At 49.8% G+C, this 18,674-nt stretch overlaps 1 protein-coding gene across 5 annotated transcripts; it reads left to right on the top strand.

Moving 5' to 3' along the window:
- The first annotated feature begins 2,180 nt into the window (after nucleotides 1–2,180).
- FBXW5 (F-box and WD repeat domain containing 5) lies at nucleotides 2,181–16,842 on the top strand. Of its 5 annotated transcripts, none has more exons than XM_083466997.1 (9): nucleotides 2,181–2,289; nucleotides 3,921–4,131; nucleotides 5,637–5,794; nucleotides 6,951–7,125; nucleotides 8,286–8,434; nucleotides 9,137–9,638; nucleotides 10,759–10,906; nucleotides 11,741–11,953; nucleotides 13,421–16,842. In XM_083466997.1, exons 2-9 carry the CDS (start codon nucleotides 3,948–3,950, stop codon nucleotides 13,665–13,667), a joined length of 1,776 nt encoding a protein of 591 aa, XP_083323123.1. In that variant the 5' UTR covers nucleotides 2,181–2,289; nucleotides 3,921–3,947; the 3' UTR covers nucleotides 13,668–16,842. The 5 variants fall into 5 exon arrangements, with proteins under 5 accessions (XP_083323123.1, XP_083323125.1, XP_083323124.1 ...); XM_083466999.1 differs by having other exon boundaries at nucleotides 2,225–2,268; XM_083466998.1 differs by having other exon boundaries at nucleotides 2,238–2,282.
- The last annotated feature ends 1,832 nt before the right edge of the window (nucleotides 16,843–18,674 follow it).

Here is an 18,674-nt window from a genome sequence, read left to right as displayed (position 1 = left end):
AAATAAAAATGCAAGTGGTCTGCATAGATTGTCCACCCCACCTCCCATCCCAGGATCTTCATGGCAAGACCTCTGGTTCTCTACAAACCTGGAGGTTCCATATTGCCTTCGATCAGTTACCATCAAAGCTGCCTTTCCCCCATGAAATTTGCCTAATCTCCCCTCCCCTTGACAAAATGATCACTACCTTATCTTGTGGCAGTGAGTTCCATCAATTAGCCTAGGTGTTGTGCTGTGATGTGCCTGCTTTCGTAAGGAGTCCTGCAGACATCAGACCAACATCTTAGTTTCCCACAGTGGTGTGTCAGATGGCCAAATGCAGCCTTGGCCAACTGGGGGGGGGGTATCCAGTTGTTTTGGACCACAGCTCCTGTCATTCCCTCAGCAGCACATCTGGAGGCCACCAGCTTAGCCAAGGTTACCCCAATAGGAAGGCGGCGCACAAGGCAAGATGGCAACAGCCCTCCCCAGTTTTATGCCTCCGTTTCAGGGCTACTGAGATAAGGCTACATCTAACTCCCCATTCCTTTTCACACAGTGGACACAGCTGGACAGGTGTTGCCGCCTTGGGGGAAATAGCCGCTCTCCACGGGTAAAGTACCTTTGGAAATGGAGGCTCCGTGGAGCATACTATTTCTTTCCCTGGCGATTTCCTTCCTTGTTGCAAGAGGGATAACGGATTTACTTCTTTTCCCCTGTTACAATTGACTTTAATATGGCCAGGGTGGAACAAAGGTTTCGGTGGGAAATGGCAGAGTTACAGTTCAAGCTCAGTTCTGAATCTGAACCAAGCTTTGGTTTGCACAGTGTAAATAGCTCTGCATGTGCTCATTGGTGTACCAGTGCCAAGATATTTGTGTTATCGGCAACTCTCTCTCCCTCTCTGGCCATGGTTAATTGTGCAAATATAACCTCTGCCCATATCTTTGTCTCATGGCCTTCTGACCTCACAATTCACAATCCTTAGCTCTAAAAAAACAACAACAACTTGTGCATATCTTTTTTTTAAAAAAAGTATTGCAAGGACTGCTGCTGCCGTTTTGTGGAAACATCCCATAAACACAAAGTTATGAGAGAAAAACTGCTCCTTTTCCCTTATGGGGTACCCAAGAACCCATATAGAGTCCTTTTGTAGGTTCTCTATCGGTAGGAGAAAATAACAGAGGCCAAGCAGAGAATATTGAGAAGCAAAGCAGGTAGTAATCCTGATCTTTATTAAAGCTGTTGCAACGGGGGGGGGGGGGCTCCTCTCACACGCAGGAGGAAGGAGAGGAACCGAGAACAGTGGTGTGCAAACTCCTATATAGACTTTTGAAATTCCCACCCTCCAGTTCAAGACCAGCCCCCATCACACATACATCACAGGAAGGGCGGACTACAACAGAAATCCGAGCGCGTTGTCCCCCCCCCCCTTGTCTACTAGGTTGCTTGACTGGATTCCCTGGGCATCCTGGCCACTCTTTGGTTACTCCATGCCTGAATCCAGGTCACAGGCTCACACCCTATTCATATCTTTAATGTGCCCTTAAGGCAGGACTTGTGAAAGAGACAATGGGGAGATTTCCCACTTCCTTCCACCTTGCAGAGAAATATTTGAGGTCATTTTGGGAGAGAGAAAATGGTTTCAGGACTTTTCTGTGGGTTTCGGACATGTGTTTTACATATTTGTATGTGTTTGCTTGGTACATTTATGAATATATATATATATATATATATATAACCTTAAAATTATTCTAACAGTAAATAATAATAATAATAATAATAATAATAATAATAATAATAATAATAAATTTTATTTATATCCCGCCCTCCCCAGCCGAAGCCGGGCTCAGAGCGGCTAACAACAATCAAATAATCAAACAGTCAAATAGTCACACAATCTAAAAATATTTCATTATAAAAATTAATTAACATATTAATTAATTATATTAATTAATTATAAAAACATAATGACCAATATGTTTTAATGTGGACCCATCTTCTTCCCCCTCTCTCAATTAAACCCGAAACCCCCATTTCATTCTGCAATGCACAATATTCCGCCCGGAGGCGCCGCGGCCGAGCTCCCTCTTGTGGCCAAACAGCGAATTGCCCCCCCCCGCCGTCTCCGGGCTCGTCTTCTCCCGCCGCGCCTGCGCAGGGAGAGCGGCGGACGACAGAGGGGAACCACGGAGACAGGATGCCTAGAGGGGCTAAGCATAGAGCAGGGAACGGAAGGCGGCTTCTGACGGTGGCGGCCGGAAGCGGAAGGGCCCTTCCGGAAATGATGTAGGAAGCAGCTGGTAGGAGGTCTGTTGTTGTGGGGGGGGGAAGGGTGGGGGGAGTCGCCCGGGATGCGGGGGGAGGGGAGGCCGGGGGGGGGAGGGGACCCCAAAGAGATGCGAGGGGGAGGGGAGCCTGTATGGATGGGGGGAGGGGGGCCAATTTGGGGAATAGGGGGGAGGGGGGCTGAGAACCAGAACAAACCAGTCAAAAGGCCCAAGAGGGGAGCTGGGAAGGGGGGGGGAGAAATGGGGAGAGTATCTCTATGGGGGGGCAGGAGGCAGTTTTGGCTGGTTGGTTATTTATTATTATTTATTTCCTAACATTTATGCACCCCTCCATTGCAGAAAACCACAATGCAGCAAAAATAAGATAAAACTGACAAAGGGACCCACGGAGGGGAGGGTGGGAGGTCTGGAGATTCAGAGAAATCTCTAAATGTGGATATGTATTTTTTATTTTTCTAATTTTACACTTGTAAAATCAAATTAAAATTATTATTATTTTTTTAAAAAGATAAAACTGCAAAATAGAGGGGGAACCCACAACCCTACTTTTAAAAACACACCATTGTGAAAATACTGAAGCAGATGGCAACGGCCTTGATTTCCTAAGCATCTGGGTGAAGCTTATCTAAGCAGGGATTTTTTTTAGCAGATGGCACCTGCCTGGGCTCCAGAGCCAGGGAGCTCCAAAGTGCCGGTGCTGCCACATTAAGCGACCAGGTTCTTGCCACATAAGACCTGTTCTGCAGGGCCAATTCTGCCACTTGAAGAGTGCCAGTCGGCACCAGGAGACACACAATCTGCTAGGTAAATTGGTCCTGAGTTGTTAAGGGCTTTATATGCTCACAGTAGCACCTTGAACTGGGCCCAGCAGCAAATTATCAGCCGGTGCACATCTCTGAGCAGAGGTGTTACATGCTGACAAGGCCTCACCAAGGTTTGAAGCAGAAGGGAGAGGGGGTTACCCCCTACAAATTTCCAGGTTATTTGGCAACAAGCAGCGTCCGAAACTCCCATTGTTCTAGGTGCATTTTGCGACAATGAATTTCATTAGCGCAAGCAGTTTTTGAACTCTGGGGGCAGTAGGGCACCTAAGATTTGAGATTAAGACTGCAGAGTGGGAGGAAAGGAGGACCTCAGCTACTCTGAAGACTGGAGAAGAGACCCTCTTAAGAATATTAGAGGGTGGGCAGGGGAAGGACTACTCCATGTGAAAAATGAGCATAAGATTTTAGCTGCAGTTTATTCATTTTCAGCTTTGTATTCTTGCCATAAAAAAATTGGACATTCCATTGTTGCTCCCATAACCATGGTTTAAGGTGCCATTTAGCTCCTGGCTTCCATATCTCAGTTTCTAACACTGACAACAAGAAATTGTACAGATTGCTGCCTGAGTTTGCTTCTCCCCCCGCCCTTCCATCCTCATCCATTTCTCCTCTCATGTGTCTCTCTTTCTTGAAGAACGCAAGCCTGCAGGAGCAGGCACTGTTTTGTTCTCACCAACTGTGACCAGGGATTTGAACCCTGGTTTCCAAGTTCCTAGTCCAAACACCACACCACGCTGTCTCTCTTTATTGTCGTAGCCGCTTCTTCGCCTACCGTTCTAGAGCATCCTTTGCCTAAACCTGTCCCCCTTTCCCCTTGGTCTTGCAGGGCGCTTGGCAGTGACAGGATGCCACGATGGACAGTGGGGTTCTCCCTGACAGCATCCTTTTTGAGATATTCCTGTACCTGGACTACTCAGACGTCCTCTCAGCGGGGCTCGTGTGCCGGCAGTGGCATGCCGTGGCGCTGGACGAAGTGCTCTGGAAGGACCTTTTCTACAGATACTATCCAGTAGCCCGGGACGTCCCACGACACCCAGGTATGTCCTCCCTTGCAGAGCAGGCAGCCTCAAAACTGGAAAAGAGTCATTGCTGTGCCCCTCATCTGTTGCCCCGTACTGGGGTCAGCTCGGTTTGGAGGTGAGGCTTAGAGCTGAGGAATGAGGAAAATTGGAAACAGACTGGAGAGTGAATCTCGCACTCAAGGCAGAGAGAGGAAGCAAGGAATAACACTTGTAGATCTGCAGCTGGGATAGCTTGTAGAGCAGACAACTCTTTATCTCAGGGTTGTGGATTCGAGCCCCACGTTGGGCAAAATATTCCTGCATTGCAGGGGGTTGGACTAGATGACCCCAGGGGTCCCTTCCAACTCTACCATTCTGTGATAATCGCAGCAGAAAGAGAGGCCAGCTGGAATAATGCACGATAGACATGGAACTAGCTGAGATGACTGGCAGAATCCGAGACCAGGGAGAAGAGTCGGGGAAAGAAGATTGGAAGAAATTTAAAGACTATTTAAAGAAAGATTGTAAAATTAATGAATGTTAGAAAGATGTTGGAAAGAAATTAAGTGGTTTCCAGCTGTAATGCTTTAGGAGATATGAAAAAAGGATTATAAATGGGTAAAAGTTCTATGGTAAGGATTTGCTGAACCAACAAATCGAATTGGGATACAAAGAAGGGAAGTACGAGGAGGTCGGAGGAAATAAGGATATGGAAGTTATATTATTGAAAATTAATGTGTGTTTTTTTAATTGTTTATTATTTTGTATGTTTATTTTTTATTTATTTTTTATATCCTAAAAATTCTTAATAAATATATTTTTTTTAAAAAAAGGAATAATGCACAATAGTGGAAATGCTGCCTGAGTCTTGGTCTCTGGGTATTTATTGATTTCATTTATTTGTTTGGAGCAGGGGTCAGCAACCTTTTTCAGCCATGGGCCGGTCCACCGTCCCTCAGACCATGTGGTGGGCTGAACTATATTGGGGGGGGGGGGAATGAACGAATTCCTATGCCCCACAAATAACCCAGAGATGCATTTTAAATAAAAGGACACATTCTACTCTTATAAAAACACGCTGATTCCTGGACCGTCCGCAGTCCCGATTGAGAAGGCGATCGGGCCGCATCTGGCCCACAGGCCCTAGGTTGCCTACCCCTGGTTTAGAGCATGTATGCTGGGCACTCCTGCTGAAAAGGCTCCTGGAGCAGCATATATACAAACAAAACAAGACAGTCTCTGCCCCTGCAGGCTTACAGTCTACAGCACAAGACAAGTCCATGGCACACAAGGAAAGAGGGAGGAGAGGGAGAAGGAAAACCAAAACCTGGACACCAGTTTCTGAACAGTTGCTCCTATGATGGCCAAATGCTGGCCCATTTCCGGGGCTGGAGGTGCCTGAGGGAGAGGCAGCCTGATGCAATGGCTGCCCCTTGAGGGAAAGGAGGCTTGATGGAGGTGGTCTAGTAATCCCTTAAGATTTTCAGCAAGGGGTGGTGGGTCCTGCTGCTCTCCTCCTCCTCTTCTTCTTTCCTCTGCAGCTGCCACTTCCTGGTATGGCGAGTTCCAGCGGCTGTCTGACACCATCCCCTGCGTGGAAGTTCAGACGTTGGCGGAGCACAGCGACCAAGTCCTCCACCTCAGCTTCTCCCACAATGGCTACCTGCTGGCCTCCTGCTCCAAGGACTGCACTGTTAAGGTGACGCAGGGCAGAGGGGGAACGAATCCTAACTATAACGCAGTGTGCTTCAAGCAGCTGAAGCTTCGCTCCATAATCCTCATGGCAACCCTGGAAGGTAGGTTGCTTGTTTTGATCCCTGCGTCGGTGACGGGAATTGAGAGCAGAGAGACCCAGCTGGAGAGCCCCGCCTCAGCCCTGAAGAGAACAGGGTGATTTGGGCCCAGTCATCCTTTCTGCTTCACCTACCTTGCAGGGTTGTTCTGAGGATGGCATAAGCAGGCGAGGGAGCCTCATGTGCGCTGCCGAAACCTTCCTGGAGGAAAGGTGGGTATTGCCGTGGGTTCAGCTGGATGACCCTCAGGGTCCCTTACAGCACTAGGGTTCTGTGAAAGGGCAGGGGGGCATTCTAAGGCAGGACTGTGTGTCCTGTACTTTAAATACACACGTAACCTCTCAAGGTCATGAATTTGAGTCCCATGTTGGGCAGAAGATTCCTGCATCTCTTCCAGTGATTTCCCATAGAAACACTAAATTCTCCAACTCAAGACGAACATTCATGGTCTCTTTTATACAGTCAAACCTTAGTCACCGAACATAATCCATTCCGGAAGACCGTTCGACTTCCAAAACGTCTGACAACCAAGGCGTGGCTTCCCTTTGGTGCAAGAGCTTCTTGCACTCAAACAGAAGCCGCGTTGGACATTCATGTTTGAGAACCAGAGCATTTACTTTTGGGTTTTTGGCATTTGGGAGCCAAAGCATTCAAAAACTGAGCCGTTCAAGAACCGAGGTTTGACTGTATTGCCTTATTTCTGGAGTGGGTTTTGCTGATCATGAGAGGGACAAAAATCTAAACCAGGGTTTCCCAAACTTGGGTCTCCAGCTGTTATCATCATCCCTGACAACTGGCCCTGCTCTTTGGGATGATAGGAGTTGTAGTCCAACAGCAGCTGGAGACCCAAGTGAAATTGTATATCAGCGGAAAGCTGCGCTGGGACACAGTGGAACATTTCAGAGGAGAGACAAGCAGAAGATTGGACCCTCAGCTCCTTAGAGGACATCGCCCGTCCTCTTCCAAGTGTGTCTCCCCAGCGATAAGGACTAGTAACTTAGAGCTGCCCTTTTGCTGCCCAGCCATCTTGATGGGCCTCCCTTTCCTACTTTCTCTTGGCAGATCTGGAACAATGGCCTGCCTCTTTCCCTGCTCCACAGCACCAGCATGAAGAAGTACAACTGGAAGTACACCCAGTTCTCCCAGTTCAACGCGGACGATTCCCTCCTCCTTGTCTCTGGGGTCTTCGTGGGGCCCCGGACTACTTCCTCAGGCGAAATAGCTGTCATCGATCTGGGTAAAAAACAATGTGCTTTGCTGTTCCTCCCTTGTCACCCCAACAAAGCTTAAGAATGAGCTTCCTGGAAGTTGCCGTCCTTTAGCAAAGTCTGCTGGTGTCAAGGACTGGCTGGATGAGCAGGAACAGAGGGAAGTACCTGCCAGAGAACCCCCTAGGGAAGCCACAGAAGGGGGGGGCTCAGAGCTCAGGGAGTGGGGTGGTGGACTGGTCAGAGGGGGAAGGAATGGTTGGGTGCTGAAGAGGCAACAGGCTTTTGCAAGCAAGAGGAGCAAGGTGCAGAAAGCAGTTCACCCTCTGCAGAGGAAGCAAAGGCAGAGGGGAGAGGCGGCAGAAGCTGCACAGGAACTGGCCGCTCTTCCTGTGCTAAGGTCCCCTCGCTTATAACACGTAATCTGGGGAACCGGGTTCGCGTCTCCGCTCCTCCACATGCAGCTGCTGGGTGACTTTGGGCTAGTCACACTTCTTTGAAGTCTCTCAGCCGCACTCACCTCACAGAGTGTCTGTTGTGGGGGAGGAAGGGAAAGGAGAATGTTAGCCGCTTTGAGACTCCTTAAAGGGAGTGAAAGGCGGGATATCAAATCCAAACTCTTCTTCTTCTTCTTGACTCCAGGGACATGGAGGGTGTTGCAAGTAGCAGAATAAATTATTATTATTTTTATTATTTATTATTTGTACCCCGCCCATCTGGCTGGGTTTCCCCAGCCACTCTGGGCGGCTTCCAACAAAGACCAAAAATACACTAAAATGTCACACATTAAAAACTTCCCTGAACAGGGCTGCCTTCTGATGTCTTCTGAATGTTTGTTTATCTCTTTGACATCTGGTGGGAGGGCGTTCCACAGGGCGGACGCCACCACCAAGAAGGCCCTCCGCCTGGTTCGCTGTAGCACAGATTCCCCCCCACCCCCAGCATAGTTTTAAGGCTGCTTGCGAAACATCTATCTGTGAAGGAAGAGACTTAGAGCGAAGTAGAAAGCAACCGGCAACCGTTTGATAGGGGTCAGTCCTACCCCACAGGGTTGTTGTGAGCACGAAACGGGGAGGGGGAGAACCACGTGGCCACCTTGAGATCCTTGGAAGATAAAAGGCAGCTTTTAAATGTCATAAATAAATAAAAACAAAAGCCATATTAGGCTCTCCGTGTTTTCTCCTTCCAGAAAACTTTGCCCTCCTGTCCCGGGTTCGCAACAAGCCCTATGACGTGTTTGGCTGCTGGCTGAACGAGACCCACCTGATCTCTGGGAACCTGCACCGTATGGGGAACTACACCTCCTGCTCTGTGCTGTGGCTGAACAACGCCTTCCAGGTGGGCAAGGGGGCTGCCCACTAGGGCTGGGCGAGATATTGAGATATCACCCAAAACAGTTTCAAAGTCCATTTCGTGATATCGGTTTCATAATTTCTGACCTGGCAATATATATTGCCAGTCATGGTGTGTGTGTGTGTCCTATGCAAAAATCACAATGTGGGGGAAACTGTGAAGCCATCCAGTGCCTCTCTGCAGCTCCATCCTTATTTCAGGCATCGTGATATATCAGTATATTGAAATGTTTAGCTGGTGATGCATCACGATGCAGAAAACCAAATATTCCCCTGCCATACTGCCCGGGTGCCGGGGGCTGTTGGCTTTTGCAGGGAAAGGGAACCAGCTACCTCACCATCCCTCTGTATTCGGAATCCGAGTGCATGCTTTGATAGGCAGCAGAGAAATGCAAAAAACGAGTGCGGGAAAGGACATCCTTGAGGGGATCTGCTTGCTCTGGCAATATGAAGTGTGTTTGGGCAGGGAAAACTCAGGCCTGGTGGAGAGGAGGAACCCAGCTCTGAGAGCACGACTTAATTTCTATGTGTGTGTAAAGCTAAAGCGAGGGGCTGCCTGCATAGAAGCCTGTGTGGTTTACAGGTGTGTTGGGCTCCCCTTTCGTGGTTTCCCCCGTGACCAAGTAAAGCTGCCTAAACGCCACAGCAGAAGGAGACCCACAGCACCTCCCTCCTCTTGGGCTTGCAGGGCGTCGAGTCTGAGAACATGAATGTGGTGAAGAGGCTGTTCAAGATCCAGAACCTGAACGCCAGCAAGATCCGGATGGTGACCGTGGCAGACTGCAGCCGCTACGACCCTTCTGACCTCCTCCTGAACCATGGGGAGCACTTGGAGGGCGGGACCAGGAGCCCCTGCCAGGCCCCCAACCTCGGCAGCGACAGCGAGGAGGAGGAAGAGCAGGCGGAGGAGCAGCAGGCGGCCAAGCAGAAGGCAACACCAGAACCGGGATCCTCGGGGGCAGAGAACCAGGCGGGCGCTGGCAGTGGGCTGGGCCGCTTCCTGACGGACATCATGGAGGGGCGAGTCCGGCCGGTCATGACGGAGCTACAGATGGAAGCCAAAGTCGCCCAGCTCCTGGCGCAGAACAGGACGAAGCCCCCCGAGCCCAACCTGCTGTCCACGGAGGGGAGCACTAAGAAATACTTGATCTTCACCACCGGCTGCCTCGCCTTCTCCCCACACCAGATTGGTAAGGGGGGGTATTTCTGTGGGGCTCAGGCAGCCCTGTTTAGGGAAGCTTTTAATGTTTGATGCATTACTGTATTTTAATATTCTGTTGGAAGCAGCCCAGAGTGGCTGGGAAAGCCCAGCCAGATGGGCGGGGCATAAATAATAAATTATTATTATTATTTTATTTTTATTATTATTGGGCAGTGTGAAAAACAGCCTGCAAACGACTGCTAGCTGTGATAGCTAAGGGGCACCTCAAAGTTTCAGGGCTGCCTCTCTCCTACATTGGCTCCCAGCATGTTTCCAAGCACAATTCAAAGTGTTGGTGCTGACCTTGAAAACCCTAAACAGCCTCGGCCCAGGATACCTGAAGGAGCGTCTCCACCCCCATCGTTTGGCCCAGACACTGAGGTCCAGCTCTGAGGGTCTTCTGGCGGTTCCCTCCCTGCGAGAAGTGAGGTTACAGGGAACCAGGCAGAGGGCCTTCTCGGTGGTGGCACCCGCCCTGTGGAACGCTCTCCCAGATGTCAAGGAAATGTTTATGTCTTCTAAATGTCATATACTTGTTTTATATGACATTTAGAAGACATCTGAAGGCAGCCCTGTTTAGGGAAGGTTTTAATGTTTGATGTTTAATCATATTTTTAATATTCTGTTGGAAGCCATCCAGGGTGGCTGGGGAAACTCAGCCAGATCGGCAGAATATTATTTATATCATTATCATTATTAAATTATGTTATTATTATTAGTTTCTGGGGAGAAAAAGGGGAGGTGGTCGTCATTTTCATACCCCCCGTTTTCTGAAAGCAGGACCTTCTGGTCTGACCCCAGGCACTGAAGACTGCCAGAGACACACTCGTGTAAAAAATGGAGACGCTGGTGTCGGTTTTTTATTTTGATAACATTGAATCATAGAGTTGGATGGGACCCTGAGGGTCATCCAGTCCAGCCCCCTGCAATGCAGGAATCACAGCTGAAGCATCCATAGCAGATGACCACCCAACCTCTGCTTAAAAACCTCCAAGGAAGGAGAATCCACCACCTTCTGAGGGAGACCGTTTCACTGTTGAGCAGCTCTTGGCCTCAGAAAGTTGTTCCTGATCTTCTTGCCTCCTGCTCCACCCTCTGTGTTCCCCCAGGGATCAAGCAGATCTCGCCTCACCAGATGACAACCGCAGGCCCTGTCCTTGGAGAGGAGAGAAACTCGGACAAGTTCTTTGATTCGCTCGACCACGTCATTGATTTCCACGGGCATATTATCGGCATGGGCCTCTCCCCTGACCACAGGTAAGGACAAGAACTTTAAAGAGCCCCCCTCGTCGCCACCTGTGCTGGTCACAGTCCTGAGCTTTAGCTATTCTTGGCTGAATGGATGAAGCTGTCTTATCTCAGGGGTCCATCTAGCCTTGTACTGCCTGCCCCAATTGGCAGCAGCACCTCTTCAGGATTGGGGGCAGAGAAAGGTCTTCTTCCCGCCTTAACTGCTCCCTTTCCTGGGTCATGAGGAGGCAAGTGGGGGGGAGCCCAGTGAACCCCCTCTTCCAGCGTGGTGTAGTGGTTAAGAGCCGTACAGTGGTGCCCCACAAGACGAATGCCTCGCAAGACGAAAAACTCGCAAGACGAAAGAGTTTTCCGTTTTTTTAGTCGTTCCGCAAGACGAATTTCCCTATGGGCTTGCTTCGCAAGACGAAATGTCTTGCGAGTTCTTGCGAGTTTGTTTCCTTTTTCTTAAAGCCGCTAAGCCGTTAATAGCCGCTAAGCCGTCAATAGCCGCTAAACCGCTTAGCCGCTAAGCCGCTAATAGCCGTGCTTCGCAAGACGAAAAACCGCAAGACGAAGAGACTCGCGGAACGGATTAATTTCGTCTTGCGAGGCACCACTGTAGTCTCATAATCTGGGGAACCGGGTTCGCGTCTCCGCTCCTCCACCTGCAGCTGCTGGGTGACCTTGGGCCAGTCACACTTCTTTGAAGTCTCTCAGCCCCACTCACCTCACAGAGTGTTTGTTGTGGGGGAGGAAGGGAAAGGAGAATGCTAGCCGCTTTGAGACTCCTCAAAGTGATAAAGCGGGATATCAAATCCAAACTCTTCTTCTTCTTTTTCCTCCCTGCCTTGCCTGCAGGTACTTGTACGTGAACAGCCGGCCCTGGCCCCAGGACTCTGTCATTTCTGACCCTTTGCACCCGCCCCCCATCGCCGAGGAGATCGACCTCCACGTGGTGGACCTCAAGACCATGACGGAGGCCCAGGGACCCCTGCGAGGCCACCGGGCGCACACTCCCAGCAACGACTTCTTCTTCATATTCTTGGATGTCAGCAGAGACTTCGTGGCCAGGTGAGCTGCAGGAGGAGCTGGTCAGAGTCCTTTGGTCTGTGGGGTGGAGTGGGGGTCCGAACAGCACTTCCCTGCTCTTTCAGCCTTTCCCTCTGCTACCCTCCCCTCAACCTGAATGCCCTTCCTCACCGCAGTGGCCTGCAGGCCGTCACGAGAACCAGCAGTCCAGTCTGGCACCTGAGCCCCTGGCTGACGGACCCGCTTTACTGAAAGTGACTGGCCTTTGGGCTGACCCTCAAGGCATCTCTCTCAATGCAGGCTGCAGCTACAGAGCTCGTTGCAACAGCTTTTGTGGATGCCTTAACAAAAGAAAGAATTGTTGGATTTAGTCCTCATAATCACAAGATTTTGAGGCTGAGAACATCAATAACCAAAAGGGCTGTCTCTTCTCTTCTCTTGAGCAAAGGAGGGGAGGAGCTTCCTGGGACAGATATGTGTATAAATTAAATCAGGATATTGATTGATTGATTGATTGATTGATTGCCTTCCCTTCACCGCAAGATCCCAGAGCACGATACAGCGTTATACTGGAGTAGGAAAATAATGCCAAGATATTTCACATCTGGCAACCAGTGCCCCAGTTTTGTTGGGGTGTACAGTATATGAGTAGACAAGTCTGGAAAGCCCAGGACACAAATTTTCACAGCCCTCTAGCGGCTCTGGTGCCTCATTTACCAGAGGTTAGGTACAGTCGTACCTTGGTTGACGAACACCTTGCGAGTCGAATGTTTTGGCTCCTGAATGCCGCAAACCTGGAAGTGAGTGTTTTGGTTTGCAAACTATTTTTGGAAGTTGAATGTCTGGCGGGGCTTCCAGGGCTTCCGATTGGCTGCAGGAGCTTCCTGAAGCCAATCAGTAGCTGTGCTTTGGTTTCCAAACGTTTTGGAAGTTGAACAGACTTCCAGAACAGTTTCCGTTTGACTTCCAAGGTACAACTGTATTTAGCATTAACTATGGAAGTGTATACTTCATTCTGAACAAGCAAAGCTTCCTGATTTATATTTTGCTCTTGGGGTCTTCGTTTGGTCAGAATCGAGTATACAATTGCAGAACTAATGCTAAATACTTTACTTCTGGTCAGTGAGCCTATGCAGCTGCTAGAAGGCTGCGAAATATTATGTCCCAGGCTTTTTAGACTCATCTAAAAATGTACTATCTGAAACCCAAGGAGTGCATTGGTTACCAGATGTGAAAAATAGGGGCATTATTTTCAGCTCTCCTACCCCACTATTAAAAACAGTTTAAAAACACCTTGCAACTGTAAAAACAAGGTGGATCCTCACTGCAAGGAAGATTTACCTGCCCCTGTAGTAAAAGGCCATTTGCCAGACCTGGTACCAGCAACTTAGTAATAATACTGAGGACTAGAATCGTGATGTCTTCTGCAGCCACTCAGTGGCGACAGCCTCTGCGGCAGAAGGCAAGTCCCCCCTTTGTTACAACCGTTCTCTCTCATCTTCCTCGCAGTGGGGCGGAGGATCACCATGGCTACGTCTGGGACCGCCACTACGGGATCTGCTTGGCCAAGCTGCAGCACAGCGACGTGGTCAACTCGGTGGCCTTCAGCCCCGTGGAACAGGAACTCTTGTTGACGGCCAGCGACGACGGGGCCATCAAAGTGTGGCGCTCCCCCCGCACTGTAAGGCTCCTTCAGGCTGAGAAGCCGCGGCCACAGAAGCTCTCCTTCTCTTGGGTTACCAACCGGAGGAGGTGAACCGAACCGTCGTGGCCCTGCAACCTGCAAGGTCACCGTGTCTGCTTGCTGCGGCCGGGCTCCCTCGTGAAAAACCCTGCCGTAGACAGACAGCGGGCCCAGTGGCCTGGGGTGAGGTCAGAAGGTGGTTCTGGAGTTTTCGGGTGGGGTTCGCTGGCTAAGAGGGGAAACCCGTTCGGCTGCAGTTGCCCTGGGCTCAAAATGGTTAGGGGTGCAGATTTTGACACCCGGGGCTGCCTCAGCACAGCTATGTACTTCCACCACTGGGGTCCGTTCAAAATGGCTTCTTCATGAGAACCAGGAAGTGACCTCTCCAGACACCGGAACAACTATTCTTTTCTTATCTCTGTGGCTGCGATCTCCGGGATGAAGCAGGCACCATTAGGCAGTTGAATTCACATGCGTATACTCCGTTTGTTTCCATCGCTCCCACCACCACCACCCTCCGCACAGCCCTGGGCACTGGCAACCCACGCTATGGCACTGCTTCTCAGTTAAGGCAACTATGGCAGAGCCCTGGGGAAATCGCAAGAGGGCACAGTATTAACATGTCGTACCAGAAACCTCCAAGCCCCTCTCTCCTGCCACCCAAACGCTGATCTCCTTCTGTTTACATGGGCAGAAACAGAAACGTTTCCACAGTGCTCCTGTTCTACAGCCGATCATGAAATAGTGCCCTGGCCGAGCCCCTCCCACTCATCTCTAGGTAGATTGAAAAACACATTTAACTTATTATTTTCCCTTGGCAGCTGGACCCTACGATCTGGCAGGTTTGTGTTTTAGCCAGGAATCAGTCTGTGGGGAAGCCTCGCACTCCAGAGAGTCCAGGGTCTCTGTCTCTGCCCAGTAAGCCAATCGGAAACATGCCTTTGGCTGCTTCTGGGCTGATCCGCCACCTGCTCCTCGTTCCCTCCTGGTTGCAGAGCTCACCCTGGTTTGAGCACCCTGGTTGCAGAAGCTCTTTGCTTTTGTCCAGAGCACTCCCAACCACCCACTTTGCCTTTACACAGAGGCCAGGAGGGAAAGAGAGTGTTGCCGAGCAGGAGGAGGGGGGTGGGCAAGCACAGTGCCAAATGGGGAGGGAATTTGAGGATTAGATTTACCTTTTTCCTAGCTGCCAAGTCCCTACTTGCTAGTTCGGATGTATCTCTGGGTGCCCCATCTGGCTTCCTTTCACCACTTGAAAGCTTGTGTGGAAATAAAGCAGCCTCTCCACAGACCTCTCTCCTGGGTGTACCTTTTGGGCACTTCCCGGCTTCCTGCGGCATCCCTGGAAACGTGGGGCTTCTGTTTCCAAAGTTGTAGCAAGACAGGGCTGCTGAGCCATTAGCAGAGATCAGTGGAGCCATTTAAAAAGAGATTTCAGAAGCCTGGGAGCTTGGAGGGCGGGGATGGCGGGTCAGGGCAGGGAAAGGAGCTATAAAGGAAGAATAGAAATAAAGGCTGGTTGGTTGTTCTCGTAAGTCCTCCTGAAGAACAGGGTGGGAGAGATACTGGCAGATATTGGTCCAATACTGTATTAATTGCAGAGTCTGGCTCTCCTTCTAAGATGTGGCAAAGTATTTTCCGTGGCGTTGCTAGAGGGTGCACTTTGAAAAACCCACACGAAAGATTTGCATGGATCAAAGAATTGGAAAACTGGCATAATTACAAGTAACGGCAGAGACTGTTCCTGCTGGATACTTGGATCCAGGTTTTGGGTTTTTTTCTAGAGAAAGAGGTAGTGGAACTTGCTGAGCACCCACCCAAAGTTGTTGAGCCCCAGACGCTGTGACGCCCCCCCCCCCCCAGCACACGGCTCCAAGAGCTGGTAGAACGCACCAAAGAGGTGCTGGAACTCTGTTCCTGTGAGTTCCAGCTGGAGAAAAAGCCCTGCTTGGAACCACAGAATTGTCGAGTTGGAAGGAAGCCCAAGGCTCAGCTGGTCTAACCTCCTGCCATGCAGGAATTCTGTGAAGAATATTGAATGTGGGGTGTATATGAAATATGAAAGAAGGGTCTCAAACAACAACAAAAGCCCCATTCAGTGTTTTAAAAGAACAGTTTAAGCAGTTCCAACAAGTGAAAGCATCGGCCCTCTCTGTCACGGTCCAGTTCACGGGCGATTGGCGTCCTGGCAGGGGACATCAGGACCAGGGGCAAGATGGCGGGGTGGGAGCAGGAACAGGGTCCAGAAGCCAGGAAGCCAAGAGTCCAAAGGTCAGAGAGCTGGGAGTCAAGAAGCCAAGGGTCTGAGGCTCAGGAAGCAAGGAGTCACGAAGTCAGGGGTCTGAGGATCAAGATGCTGTGGCAAAGAGCTGGAGGGAATTGCTGACCTTATATCCCCTCCCAGCTCTTGCCACCAGGTGCTGTGAGTTACCAATCGGCCTCACCTGTGCGGCCGTCCCTTGCCTCTTCAGAACAAACTTAGCAAGGCCCCAGTCCTGCAAAGTCCTACTGGTCACAGGGCCTGGCTGCTGCACGCACACTTGACACACTCTCTGCTTTGCAGCTGGTGCTGCAGCCGGGAGGTGTAGATTGACTGCAGGTGCAGAGATCATAGAATTGTAAAGGGACCATCTAGTCCAACCCCCTGCTCAGGTGCAAGGCAGGATGGAGGGAGGGGTAGTTGCAGATGGCAAGCAGACAAGTCTCCTCTGACTCCCCTCTCTCCTGCTGACCACCTTGCCACAAACAGCAGTCTCTTGCTACCTGGAACCCAGTGGGCTCCAACCAGATGCAATTTTGGCTTTAGGTGTGATCTTTGAAACACAACCCCCTGTGTCAGTTGCAAACCTAGTGTAGAAATAAATATCTAGCAGTAAGAGCTGATCAGCCATGGGATGGAAAGTGGTGGACATTCCTTCCTTCCTTGGAGGTTGGGTGGCTGTCTGTCAGAGATGCTTGGACTGAGATTCCTGCATTTCAGGGGTTGGACCAAATGATCTTCAAGGTTTCTTCCGACTCGGCAAATTCCGTGATTCTTTCCAAAAAAGGGTGCATGTTCAGTTTTAAGTGTTCAGGGTGAGAGTGAATTTCCAGCAGCAAGTACGAGAGGCTGGCATTTTAAATATTTTGAGTGTGACTAAATACAACCTATCAGCGCTTAAGAATACAAAAAAACACCCACATCTTTTTTGAGCAACTTCTGCTTGGTGGTAGTCCTTATTTGTGAATAAAAGAAGGAAATGGCGAAGTGGAAGTCTGAGATTGCAGCTTTCTGAGAATGCAGATGCACATCAGAACCGAGGGCGATTGCAGCAGTTTTTGCATCCTGAAGTTTAAAGTTAGGAGATGACCTTCCCAGAGGGTTTGTGCTATGAACCAGATTATATTCAAAATAAAAAAATTCCTTCCAGTAGCACCTTAAAGACCAACTAAGTTAGTTCTTGGTATGAGCTTTCGTGTGCATGCACACTTCTTCAGATACACTGAAACAGAAGTTGCCAGATCCTTCTACATAGTGAGAAGGTGGGGAGCAGTATTACTCAGAAGGGTGGTGGGAATGGGAGATTGGCAGATAGCTGAGATGAGGCTCATCTGAGGTGCTACTGGAAGGAATTTTTTAATTTTGACTATGGCAGACCAACACGGCTACCTATCTGTAACCAGATGATATTGTTCACATGGCTTGTTTTCATATTATGGGAACACTTCTCAGGATTATGTTGCCCCTCTCCTTAAACAATGATTAAGTGGCCACAAAAATCTTTACGTTAGGAAACATTCCATTATCTGGAACGCACCAGAGGCTTTTATTCATTTGTTTAGGAGCACGTGCTGAAGTACTTGATCCAAATGCTCCATCTCTTCTTCCAGACTCCAGAACCAAAACCAGAACCAATTTCAATCCATGTGCAAACACTGAAGGTTTATGGCGTCATTCTGTACTTTGGTGCTACGTTTGCAGTCCTTGATGCAGCCACCTTGGAGTAACCACCACGGAACTTAGTGGAACTTACTTCTGAGTAGGCAAGGATAGCCTTGCCCTGTTAAAAAAAACACAACAAAAATTGGGTTGAAAGAAAAATTGCATTTGGCTTGCACTGTGGGTCTTGAAACTCTGCCTTTGATGAAATTGGGACCAGTTTCGTGGCAGGCAAACCATGCCCCTCTGTACCAAAATTTTGTGTGCTGGAGGCCCTCAGCTCTGCCTCCCATGAGCTGCCCTGCCTCCCCACAAGGTCCAGCAATCGCTGGTGCTTTGCTGCGCTTGCCCACATAAAATAATAATAACAATTTATTATTTATACCCCGCCCATCTGACTGGGTCTCCCCAGCCACTCTGGGTGACTTCCAAGCAAATATCAAATACAGGTGTCTTTGAAAAGTAAAATAGATGTTTATTTCCTTGACATCTGCTGGGAGGGCGCCACTACCGAGAAGGCCCTCAAGTCTTGGCTTCTCGCAGCGAGGGAACCGCCAGAAGGGCCTCGGAGCTGGACCTCAGTTTCCGGGCAGAACGATGGGGGTGGAGACGCTCCTTCAGGTACACAGGACCAAGGATCACAGTCTCACAAAATTGTAGAGTTAGAAGGGATCTCAGGGGTCATCTAGACCAACCCCCTGCAATGCAGGAATCCTTTGCCCAAAGTGGGACTCACAACCCTGAGATTAAGAGTCTCCTGCTCTGTCAGCTGAGCTACATTCCCTGACTGGGAATCAAACCTGGGCTGCGGCAGTGAGAGCACTGGATCACTAGGCCACCCAGAGGTGATGGTCTCTGCCTGCGGTGGAAGCAGATACTCTCGCATCATCGGTCCCCCTACCTCCCTCTCCAGGCTGGAACAGGGGGCAGGTGTTGAGATGATTTACAGCCACGAGTCAAGCGGAAATCGAGCCTCCCTTCCTGAGTTTGTGCTATCAAGTCTCAAGAGATCTGGGACAGGTATATAAAGGAAAAAACAGCTTGCAGTTGCAGGAACGCTGCAAGCTCAGCCTGGGTTGCGGCTGCTGTGCTGGATTGAGTTTCGCTCCATTTTGCAGAACTAACGGCCGGCCATTGGGCTTCCTGCACCATTTCTAGGG

The sequence above is a fragment of the Podarcis liolepis genome, assembly GCF_965112155.1.
Source record: "Podarcis liolepis genome assembly, chromosome: 12".
NCBI classification, from domain to species: Eukaryota; Metazoa; Chordata; class Lepidosauria; order Squamata; family Lacertidae; genus Podarcis; species Podarcis liolepis.
This window is presented reverse-complemented; position numbering and strand designations above follow the sequence as displayed.

Coding starts and splice junctions, on each gene's coding strand:
- FBXW5 (XM_083466997.1), top strand. CDS start 3,948: ATGGACAGTGGGGTTCTCCCTGACAGCATCCTTTTTGAGATATTCCTG. Junction 7,126..8,285: donor AATAGCTGTCATCGATCTGG/GTAAAAAACAAT, acceptor TTCTCCTTCCAG/AAAACTTTGCCCTCCTGTCC. Junction 11,954..13,420: donor AGCAGAGACTTCGTGGCCAG/GTGAGCTGCAGG, acceptor TCTTCCTCGCAG/TGGGGCGGAGGATCACCATG.